The following is a 12976-nucleotide window of genomic DNA, read 5'->3' as shown; positions in this document are numbered from 1 at the left end:
CATTTAATATGATGATGTATTTTATTATTATTCAAATTGGCTAGAATTATTAACTAACTGTGTATTTATGTTACATTACATGATATAATTTATGATTAGATTTAAGAACCAGAACCACTAATAACAGTGTAACGTATCTATTTAAATTACATTTTATTAGGGTGAGACGTATGGGATTTCCTTGAGGCAATAATATTTATTTGTAACCACAAAATTTCTCTATCAAGATTTTGATTGTAATATAAAAAGTGATGATTTTTTCTTTTTTTTAATAAAAAACCACAATGAGAAAATAAACATATACATTGTTATTTATGGAAATAATTTTCCGAGTATAATTTAATGCAGTTGGTAAATGGAGTTAACATGAAATGAAGATTTAAAAAAACCATTACATTAAAGGAATTATAGGAAACATCTGGTGTTTTCACATCGTGAATCAGTAATGACATTTCGTTATTACAAAAGATTATAATATGTGCTCTGTTTCTTGTTAATAGATACGTAACTCATAACAATAGTTAATAGAATTTAGTGTTTATAATTTATTTTGTGTGTGTGTGTGTGTGTGTATGTGTGTGTTTTGTATCTGAAAATTTAACGATTACAGAGAATTTTAACACTATATAACATTGATTAATCACGTACAGTAATAAAAATAAATCAAAAGTATACAACAGGATTAAGATGAAAAGTACACTAATAAAAAAATACATTTATTAATAACTACGAAGTATTTTCTGTTTTATGTTCTTATAAATTGTCTGGATATCCTTATATTAGACTATTAATTTTTATGATATATAAAATAGCATAATTGTTATTATTTAAGTAAACCTATACATAAAAATCTGATGTGGGCACTACATGACTTTCTTGTACACCTATTAAATTACATATACACATTTCTTTAAAATGAAAAGTACATAAAATTTTATTTCATTAATAACTTCTGATATTTTTTCATATTTTTTTTAATTGTTATTATTGAATTATTATTTATTGTAAAATACTTTTACAATCAGAGGTTAATAATTATTAATAAAACAATATATTTAAATTAAAAAAAGATAGAAAAAGAAGGAGATGAAGTCTGATTCTAACAAATGCGCCTTCCCCTTTCAAGATTCAAATATTTCCTTAATTAAAATTTAATTTGGCTATAAATCTGACACCAATGAAAATAAGTACCACTTATGATATATTTTTGAAAAGCTCTTAATTAGGCCTTATTACTGAAGTTAAGAAAAATTCTAAAATCCAAATTTATTGGATTTTAAGCTTTTTTTGGACACTTTTGGTTCAGTCAATTGCAATCAAAACAGGAGGTGCACAACTAGATGTTACAACAGTCCTAAATCCAAAATTTCAACATCCTACAGCTAATTGTTTTTTAGTTATGCAAGATACATATGTACATACAGATGTCACACCAAAACCAGTCAAAATTGATTCAGGGAAGATCAAAATGGATATTTCCATTGAAATCTAAAAACCAAAATTTTTTGCAATCACAATACTTTCTTTACTTTGTTCAAGGAAGTAAAAAGTTCTGATTCTTTTAAAGCCTATAAAGATAGTTTCTTTACAGATAAAGATTCATTTGATAATAAAAAGTTATTGTGCCATGCTTAACTAATTAAAGAAAAAATTGTTTAAATTGCAATTAACATTTTATAATATTTATTACAATATAAATACAAGTTTTAGTCATATTTTAAGTTTCCTGATAAATAATATAGTTAATATCTCAATAGAAATAATTTAACATTTATAAAAAAAAATTACAAACACTTGATTAAATTTGCTATTTAGATAGAAAAACCCCCTACTCTATTTCTGACTGATAATTTCATTTTGATAAATTTTTTTCATGGATTTATTCATCTCAAACATAAAATGTATAAAATACAGAGAATGAGCTATCCAAAATGATATTGAAATTAAATTTACAAGATAAAGTGCTCAAAAGTCATTAACAAAATAAATACTAATTCTAAAATTAGATGAACATTTCAATTGCTAACAATCACCAATGTAGTTAGATACAGAAGGTAAATAATATAATATTAATTTATATAATATAAATTATAATTAATATTAATATAAATTAATTACATAATATTACATGTATAATATTAATATATAATATGTAATATTAATTAATATTATATAATGATATAATATTTATCAAGTATGATAAAATATGCACTCTGTCCCGTGGCTGCCAATGCTGAGCCACATTACTCATAAACACTTGAGCAGGCAACTAACACTTACCAGGGAATACGAAAGAATACAGATCAACTCTTGACTTGCGATTTATTCTTCCTCTAATCACATTAAAAACAATAGATTTTGTTTAAGAACTACATCAATGGTGACAGCATATTTAACCAATAAAAAAAAATCATGATGCTGCATTTGAGAAAAAATGTCTCATTAATAGAACCCAGATTTTTCATGCGTTTCTAAGAACCCAATTAGATTTGAGTTACTCAGCAAAACATGATCCTGTATTAATAAAATCACAACCATCCATTGCAGATGTGCAGTCTCTCTTCAAATGAAAAATTAATTAATCTCCATAATGTGACTACAATGTAGGCAGATAAACAGTTCGCCATACTGTAGAAGAGTGGACTATGAGAGCAAGTGTTGGTAATCTGTTGATTTTCTCAATGAATCAGTTTTGTAGTTAAATATATCTACAACCAAACCACCTAGTACAGAATATTGAGATGAGATATCTTACCTTAATCTTTCATGAAAGTACTTTCATGGGATTCTACATCCTCAGTCATGGTTGAAATAATTGCTTCACTACATAATAAAAATTAAATTTTGTTTTTCTTTACTTAATTTACTTTTTTGAAAGTACTTTCTTAAAAAATTAAGATAAGATATGACTTTATTAAATAATGGTTTATTTAATAAAATTTGACAGTACATACATATATATATATATATATATTATATATATGTTCATATATAGTGACTGCTAAATACTTATTTCATGTGTTTTAATTACTTTTTTTTTATATAGGATGTACTTCATTGTTTGAGATTTGCATGTCATACTCTAAATATATAAATAAATTAACAATATTTAAAAATAGAATTTCATCTCCGAAACACAATTATTTGTAAGGAACACCTTCAGTCATAAAATCTTATGATGTGATTCGTGATCTCCTGTGATGATGTCCTGTGCATTATTTTAATCACAATTTTAAACATTTTTTAATTAAATGTAGAACATCATGAACCCTAATAATATGACAAAACGTATTACATAGATATAATAAGACACAAACATTTTTAATAAATATAAATTTATAATAGTACGTACATCATGAAAAAAATCAATAGAATATTATTCAATATACTCATGGTAACAGTTTACAAAGTTGATATTTGTAGATAGAAAGCATGTCTCGTAACACTTAAAATTATTAAACATGAAGCACTTTCAAAATACTGGAATAATTTCTTTAATATGACTGTTCAATGCTAATTAGCAACATTTTTTTTGTTAGAATTACTGGTAGTGTTAAGAACAATAGTGTTACCATTTAATAAAGTAGTCATTTAATTTTAAAGTTTTTATTTCCATCTTTAATAAATTATCAACTCCTTTAAACATCTTACCACCAATAAAATAAAATAATACTGTTAATTTATTTAAAACAGGTAACAATAAACAGTTTCTTTCACAAAACTAGTATTTCTATTAAGTTTTATGTTATTAATTTTTTATTATTGTTTTTAATAATAATTAAATAAAAACACGTAATGTTCTTCATTCTTTTTATTTTTTACCTCTGGGACCACCATTAGGTATTGCTTCACAGGATGAGTTGAATGACAAGTAGCATGTGAAAATGCCATGTCTGACCGGGATTCAAACCCAGGACCTCCGGGTGAAAGGCCAAGACACTACCACTTGCGCCACAGAGGCCGACAATTTTCTGTACCCTGGTTTAACATATGCTCACATAACTTCAATTAATATCCTTTAAAAATTGTTATTTATTTATAATATATACTTTCTACTGTTTTATGGTTTTTCTGTTTTATTTATTAACAAATTTTCTTCAATATTTACTTTACAATTCTTTTTTATATATTTTTTATTTTTAGTTTTTAAATCACTTTAACCACTTATTAACTGTTTCATATTTTTTAAATCATTGTCTATCATTAATATCAAAGTTCAAATCTTTAATTCCACGCAGTGGTACATTACACATTGTACCATGAGTCAGCTTTTGGAAAAAAAATTAGAAAATATACTGTTTGTCAGAGAGAGACACACAATTGGGTGTATCTGCACCTACCTACTTGTGTGTAAAGTTTCCTGGTGTTAGTCACTATTTATAAATACTAAGAATTACCTTTACAGAATGTTTAAATATGGGTGATTCCAGGTTCTGGAATGTCTTATGAGTGAAATTAGTAGAAAATGATAGGTGAACTCATAAGTACTAGTTTTCATTTTTTCTTTAATCTATATTAATATTGCAGTGCATTAATTATAACTATAAAATTCATAAATTTTAGAAATATAGTTACTTTAATTCTATATGAGTCTGATTTATGGTAATTAATGCGTTCTATTTGTATGAGGTTGCATTATTTTTTAATTAGATGAGAAAACATTTATTTCCTGATCATCAATTTAAGAAACCTAATGAATTTTTTAACAATTGAAAACAAAATTTAATATCATTTACTAGAATACTAGTGAATCACGAACGCTTAATATCTACAGTAAATTTTTTTAAATAAAATTTTAATTGTGATTTTGTTAGTTATTTTATTAAAATTTACTTAATGACATTGTAAATAAATTGTTTATAATATGTATTTTTCCTTCAAAATGCTACAATATAGTTTCAAAAGACACTTAACATTTTATACAAAGCATTTTCATCTCCATACCCAGATAGTTTATTAAATTTCCCTTTTTCCAACTCTAGTAATTTTACAAGAGAGCAATGCTTTCCTTCATCTTCAAATGGAAATACAATGAGATTACAATAAAGGAAATTTACTTTTTACAAATAATATATTAACTCATGTTACGGTAAAGAGAAAATCAGTGCTCAACAGTTATTAAAATATATTTGAAAATAAAAAATTTTTAATAAGTGTTTACTTACAGATTTAATTATTACCTAAAACTTCATGACTGTCTGATCGTTAAACAAATGTTACCAGTAGGCACTGAGGAAGTAGTATAAAGCAAACAAAACCCTTAGTGGGTTGCAAATAAAATAAAAAAATTAATAACAACTAATAAACAAAACTTATGAAAACACTATAACAAGATTATATCTACCTTTATAAAATAAAAATTATTATTGATTACAAACAATTCAATGTAAAAGTTTAACACTGCTAATTATAATAAACTGAAAGTTTGACTAATTTAAATTGATTTTAAGGTTATTTTTACTTTCAGCTGGGATTATCTAAAACAGTACAGAATTTTTTTATTTTATAAGTCAGCTAGAAATATTGTTATTGTAATGTTTTTTTTTTTTTTTTTTTTTTTTTTAGATATGGTTATTTACTCATTTCTCCTTATTAATTTATCGCTCTTAATTTTATTTATAAGTAATTGTTTACTGTTTATTTTCTTTTACTAATTCCTCATCTACTGATGATTGCTTTTGGAACAAAAATGACAATTACTAATTTTAAATTTGTTTATAAAAGATTTTTAAGTGTTTCTATTTGAAATTTGAATTTTTTTATTTTGAATTTAATTTATTGGTGTATTGAAATAGAGATAATTTCAAAAACATTTGTTAATTAGGAGCTACCTTATTTAATGCTTCTTTTTTTTATAATTTTTTTATTGTAATTATGTTTTCCATTAATTTTTATTAGAATATAGGAACAAAGAAATTCTTGTATTTTTTATGACTTTTGTTCAGTGAACGGTAGACTTAATAAAAAAATTTTTAAAAGATTATTGAGCAGGTAAACTATCTTAATATTAATTTAAAGATGGAATGATAGTAGCACCAAGAGATTGAATTTTATTTCATAAAATGTTCTTCATGTTTATCCAACAGTTCTGTTGGAATGCAATGATGCTGATTCAAAATTGATTGAAAAATAAGATTATGATCAAATTTTTAATACGTAAATTTAATTGAAGCATTAATGTTATGGTCAACCATGATATTAAATTTATAAATAAATTTTGAAGTTTATAACAAATAAATTGAGAACGTAAATAAGGTTAATATTTTTTTAAAGTTATCAGTTATTATAAACTGAATTAATATTTTAAATAATGTTTATAATTTTATTCACTAGGTTGCAAGAAGATGGGGAGTTCAAAAAAATCGTCCTGCTATGAACTATGATAAATTATCTCGCTCTTTAAGATATTATTATGAAAAAGGAATAATGCAAAAGGTTGCAGGTAAATTATGCATAATATTACAAAATGTATTAAATGAATTTATGACTTTACAATACAACTAATTAATAACTTGTTTATTATTAAATTTCTTATATAAAGAAAAGTTATGGTATTTATTGCTAACAAAAGCCAAATAAAAATTCTTAACAATTATAACACATATTTTCTTTTATGATAACTTTTCATTAAAAGACAAAAGTTTTTTAAGATAAAAGTTATTTTTTCTTCACATCATCAATAGTTATCTTTTCTTTTTAATAATGTATGTATTTTCATATTCTATTATGTAAATTTTTCATACAATTTTATTGCTCATAACAGTAGAAGTGAAGATTATATAAAAAATTAATTTCAATGACAACAAATCCATTTTTAAAATTTAATGTAGTTTAGTAATTTTTAACATGAAAACATTTTTAATTGCACTGTTTTGCTCAACATATTATTAATCCTGTTTTTGCATTGTTTTGACATTGATAAAGTTATGGTATTCTGGTGAACTTTTTGAATCTGTAAAGATTTTATTAAAAAAAAAAAGTAGAAAACAAATAAAAATTCTCAGGAATTTATGAACTTAAGTGCTCAGACTATACAAGCTTAATGTTGGCAAGCTGAGAGCAATTTTAAAACACCTCTCTTCACCACTAGACCAACTCGGTGAGTTGTTTCAAACACTTAAGTGTCCTAGAGTTGGGATTTACCTCCTCTCTGCAGGAATAAACTAAAATAAAACATTAATAACATTCTAATTTTTCATGATGAAACCCTGTGTTGAGTATTGGGTGTGATAAACAAACAATCATCTCATTCTGTTGTCTTAAAAAATATGTTAAAAAAAAGTCTGCTGTCACCAGCAATAAATAATAGCTGCAGTTATAATGTAATTCAATCACCTAATGATGAAAATTATAAGTCATGGAACTGAGAATGTTTTGATATAAATACAGGTAAAAGCATTTTTGAAAAGTTTAAATATGATTTGATGCAAAATTAAAATTATTCACTTTTATAATATATATATTTTAATTAGATATATATTCGATCATTTGACTGATAGGATACCACTGCAAAAGTTTTCCTACTGGAAAGTAAAACCTTATAAGTTCAACCATATTTTCATTTGTAAATCTAATGATCCATAAAACCTGTGATTAATTATTGTACATAATTTAAATTTTATGTTTTTAAGTATACAGTAGTGAGAAAATTTATTTTTCTAAATGCTTCCATATTCCTGATAGACATTTGGACCTTTATGTTTTGGGTATTCAGCTTGTTGAAGACCTATGCAAATCAAAAACTAGATAGAATCAGTCATGTAGGATCTGTTGTGTTACAGATATGATCATATTTATGTTTATGTCATTTAAATTATATGTTAATATGAGTAATTTTTTTTTTTTTCATTATGTTCTTAATTCATTAAGTTTTTAATAAATTTTATATTTTTCTGTATGAATACTAGTTATTAATGAATATAGTTTTGTAATAATGGTGTTGAAACTTAAAAACTGCACCAAATAGTGTTCTACATAACATTGCAATTCACTGTTAGATATCATTTTGTATGATATAATTATAAAAGTGAATTAACTTCATGGTAGATAAACAAAAGATTAGGTAATGAAAAAAATTACTGGCATCCGAAAAAATGCAACAAGTACGTTTATAATTATTCCAAATAAAATTAAAAGACTGTTATTTTAACTAAAACCTTTCAAAATTGTATCTATAGTGAAATACTGCTACTTGTAAATGGACAGATATTTATTATGTTAATGTGTAAGTGAGGTTATGTTATCACAGTACATTTTAAAGGGAATAGGTGTAATTAAATTTTGTTCAGGGATCATTGTGAGTTTATCATGTCAGTATATAACAGAACAATATGTGATCAAAAAGTATCTGACCTTATTTTTTATTGCAGTAAAGTTGGAGCATGTGGGGAAGGTCATCGTGAATATGATCTTGACTTGTTTTAGTTACATATCATTCAATGTTTTGCTGCATTACAGCTCAAAAACTCAGTTTTGACCACTACTCAAAAATGTATGACTAATTCTTATCATATTTTTGTTGCTGTTCAAAATGACTGAATGGTTTGAACAGATCATTTGTATTAAATACTGTCAGAAACTTGGTGACACAGAAGTAGAGACTATAAGGAAGATTCAAACAGCTTTTGGTAATCAGTCTATGGAAATAACACAAATTAAAGAATGATATCACCATCTCCAAGATGGCCGAATGTCTGTCGAAAGTGATGAACACTGTCAGACCTTCCATTGGCAAAAAATCCCAAAAAATGTTACAAATTCATAGATGGTGTTGAATGATCATTGAATAACAATTAAAGAGCCTGAAGATGAAATAGGAATTTCCTTTGACCCATTGCAATGGATTTTAATGGAAGATCTCAGGATGTGGCACGTAGGAGCAAAATTTTTCCCAAAACTTTTCACTCATGAACAAAAAGAAAACCATCTACAAGTTGTGCAAGATATGCTGGAATGCACTAATAGTGATGCTGATTTTATGATAAAAATAATAACTGGAGATGGAATGTGGGTCTAGTATAACTCTTCCTCAAAGACACAGTCATCCTATTAGAAACTCCAACTTCTCTGTGGCAGAAGAAAGTCAGGCAATCACGAAGCTATTTGAAGGTCATGTAGAAAATTTTTTTTTATCAACATAGTTTATCACATCTATGCTTCTTCAAGTATAACTTAGTTCAAGGACTAACTGTCAATAAAGAAATGCTGTTTAACATTAAGAGGAAAGAGACTTTATAGACATTATAGGAAACATTATATGACTTAAGAGACATTATAGGAAAGAGACTTTAGGAAAAGGTCAATTGGAAAATTCATTCCGATAATGCTCTAGCCCTTGCATCACAGCTTATCTAGAGATTCTTGGCAAAACACAGAACCAAACAACCTGCACGTAACTCACCAGGCATGGCTATCTGTAATCTTTTACTCTTTACTAAACTTAAAATTTTGCTTAAAGGAAAGAGATTTGAAGGCAGAGAAGTGATCAAAAGAAATGCAGCAAGAGGATACAATGCTCACTAAAAATGACTTTGCTTTCAACTGTGGAAACATTGCAAAAAAAGTATGTTACACTGGAAGCGGCCTACTCTGAATTTTTTATCACACCTTGTAAGTTCAGCTCTGTGAAGAAGGCAACAACAATACACCACTGTTACCACATTAAGGCTGACATAGGATGCTTTTTATCTTGAGAATCCCAATGGCAGTTTCAGAATCAAATTGGATTTTGTGCCAGGTTACCTGCAGTCTTTTTGATTATTACCTAACTTTTTGCATACGCAGAAAATTAACTCATTTGTTGTTGCATGTATCATCTGTCATCATAAATTCTCACATACTGGAAAATATGTGATAGAATGAGGGAGTAGTTTTTATTGGGCAGGTATTTCCATTTCTCCACTTAGAATATTAACAGTTATTTTGAATGTAGTGTTAGTGACTAAAGTTGTATTAAACTCGAGATGTAGTATGCTAGTAATGATCTTCCTTTCTTCTACTGACAGATTTGATGCTGTTGTCTAATAATTGAAGTGAATACACAATATAAAAAAGAAAAAAATATTTTTCTTGATTTCCCCAAAGTTATGCTTAAAATGGGTTCATTAAAAAAAGATTTTACTACACTTCAAAATACAAAATACTTTAAGTTTATTTTGATCAATTCTAAGCACTTGCACTTTGTACAATTGCTACATTTAGATGTACCAGAACATAATCAATCATACCCAAATTTGACTGCTCAAAAAAGATTCCATAATAGACAGTTGTTTTCTTATCTGATAATTTTATTACCTTTTTCATATACATATTATCATATATTTTTAATGTTTTAATGTAAAAATCTAATCTTCATCTAATCACCCTTTTTCATAGATGTATTCTACAACTTTATTCCATCTGAATGATGTTATTACAGATTTTTTCTGTATTATTCTTATTTTTGACATCTTTGGAGTATCACATTATCCAGTAATTGCCTCAAGTTTCTTTTGTCATCCCTTTTCTTATCAATTTATCTCTTCATTACAAATTTACATCAAAACTGTATTAGACTTTCATTTTTGGGGTTAAAACAAAATATATTCCATCTGGTTGATCTGTTAACAGTAGCCTTCATTAAATTACAAAGTCAAATAACAAACAGTTGCAATTGCAATGTCAATTAAAAGGATATATAACTACTTTTTAAATAGACCTTTATATAATTTATTAAATCTGTTTCCAACAAAATTAAATATTGATTCAGAAGTAAAGTGGGTTTTACATTAAGACTATTGCTGCAACTCTATTACTACCTTAGATTGCCTCATTTGATATAGTTATAGCTCATATTATAATCTACTTTTATTTATTCATTAATTTATAAATAAGGTTATTTAATTAAAATATTGTAAATTCAAGTTCATTTCTTTAAAACGATTTTTGATGTTTGTTCTGAATTGAGACATAATAGTTGGATTACATTAATGGAAGTATAAGTAAGATAAAGAAATAAAATTTCATTAACAGACTTCTACAAATCCTTCTCAAGTTCATCAGAATTTTGAAAGGTACTTTTTCATAAATAAATAAATAAAAATAAAACTAATATCAGGAATTTTTGCAAATAAAGATGCAGAAAAATGTTTACAAATAAATAAAATAATAATTTTAAGATTGACATTATAATGTTATTTTTTGTACTTTTCAGGTGAAAGATATGTTTATAAATTTGTATGTGATCCAGAAGCACTGTTCAATATGGCTTATGGCAGTAATAGTAATGGAAATGGTAATACAAATTCAAAAGGAGATGATATAGGAGCCAAAGGAAATTACAGTGATATGCTTGCTCTTTATGGTAGTACATTTACTGCACACAGTGCAACTAGTACTTCATGTTTTAAAACACCACCAAGAATAACATATCATCAAAGTTTCCCATCTGAACAAACAACAAATTATTGTTCCCAAATAAGTTCTGGTGAGTTACCAACAGATTGCACTATTCAATCAAAAAGTGTTAATTACACTGATGTTTCAATCGGAGAAGGACTTACTATGTATAGTCACCGTGTAAGAGATGAAAAAGTGCATAGCACAAGTGCTTCCAATGGATTATTGGATGATTCACCTTCATTCCAGTGTATTGGCGTTGGAAGTTGTGTTTGTTGAAAAAAAATATATATATATACTTATGTATACCTTACAGTGACTCATTTGATATAGTTACAGCTCATATTGTAAGCTACATTTATTTATTCATTAATTTATAAATAAGGTTATTTAATTAAAATATTGTAAATTCATGTCCATTAATAATTATATGTTTAAAAATGAAAAATAAATTTAATTAAATAATTAATTAGCGTTGCCAATAAATATACATAAACTAATGACTGTGGTCATAGATATGCACTGAGAATGTTGCGCTCATATTATTAATGTTTGCACTCGTATTATGTTCCATAAGTCTCTGCGTAGTTATAAAATAGAGATTAAGGGAAAACAATTGTTACTGCAATCAATCAAAGGACATTGCAATCCACCCACTGTCAGGAATTTAATTTCTAAACCACAAATGTTTTTAGCCATGATATACTCATATCAATACATAGGTTTATTGATGTGGCTACAGAAATATGGTAAGTTTAGCTATAAAATATAGTAATCCATATCTCTCTACCTACAATACTTGTTATACAAATATATAATCAAGGATAGACTTGTGAAATATTCTGTATTTCTGTTTGGTATTAGAGTGCACTATACATTTAGAAATAAAAATATGTACCAGGTTGCTGAGGAAATAACACCCATCCAATCTCTATGATATTTTTTTATGATTCTAATCAAAGTGGCTAAAATTAGTTAGCGTAGTGCAATGTTAACAGAAAAAATTGCACACAGTGCGTACTGGTTTCCAAATATTTTAAATAACTTATATTAACTTATAACTTAAGTTTTGGTTTTTGAGAAAAACATTATCTTTATAGATTGTTTTTCCACTTAACATCATTCATAGTTGAGTAGGATATAAATAGTTACTTAAGCATTTCTAAATGTAATTTTAAAATGACAGCGATGAAAATTAACTTAGTAAACCAGTTCCATAGATAATTTAAATTAAGTGGTGGTAGGCAGTTTCTCTGCAGTTATGTGTATATCCTAATGTGATAATGGTATATATTTGTTAATGGTCAGAGCAGTATATGACATTCTGAAAAATATATGGACATAATGTTATCAAATCAAACTACATCTACAGTTAAAGGATTCCGATTCCATCTGATCCATATTTTCTATATGTGAAGATTTCAAAGTACATAACGAAGTTGTACTTAGCTTCTTTCATATATGTATTACTCAACAACGTTTAGAAAGCATAAACAAATATTGATGCTCAGTACTTCAACCTTGGGGTGTCTGAAGTAAACATTACTTTTTTCTTTCTTTTTTTTTAACCTCCAGGTCCACAGTTAAGTATTGCTTCAGA

The 12976-nt window shown here is 26.2% G+C and overlaps 1 protein-coding gene across 5 annotated transcripts in view; it reads left to right on the top strand.

Annotated features, from left to right (window-relative positions):
* The window catches only part of LOC142325476 (uncharacterized), a 388745-nt gene extending 376947 nt beyond the window's left edge, over positions 1–11798 (top strand). For all 5 annotated transcript variants that reach the window (XM_075367290.1, XM_075367291.1, XM_075367289.1 and 2 more), the window contains 2 exons: positions 6334–6442; positions 11192–11798. In XM_075367290.1, the coding sequence (XP_075223405.1) occupies positions 6334–6442; positions 11192–11655 (573 nt within the window). In that variant the 3' untranslated portion in view covers positions 11656–11798. The remainder of the gene's footprint in view (positions 1–6333; positions 6443–11191) is intronic.
* Positions 11799–12976: the final 1178 nt, after the last annotated feature.

This window comes from Lycorma delicatula, chromosome 5 (genome assembly GCF_047948215.1).
Source record: "Lycorma delicatula isolate Av1 chromosome 5, ASM4794821v1, whole genome shotgun sequence".
Taxonomy (NCBI): domain Eukaryota; kingdom Metazoa; phylum Arthropoda; class Insecta; order Hemiptera; family Fulgoridae; genus Lycorma; species Lycorma delicatula.
This window is presented reverse-complemented; position numbering and strand designations above follow the sequence as displayed.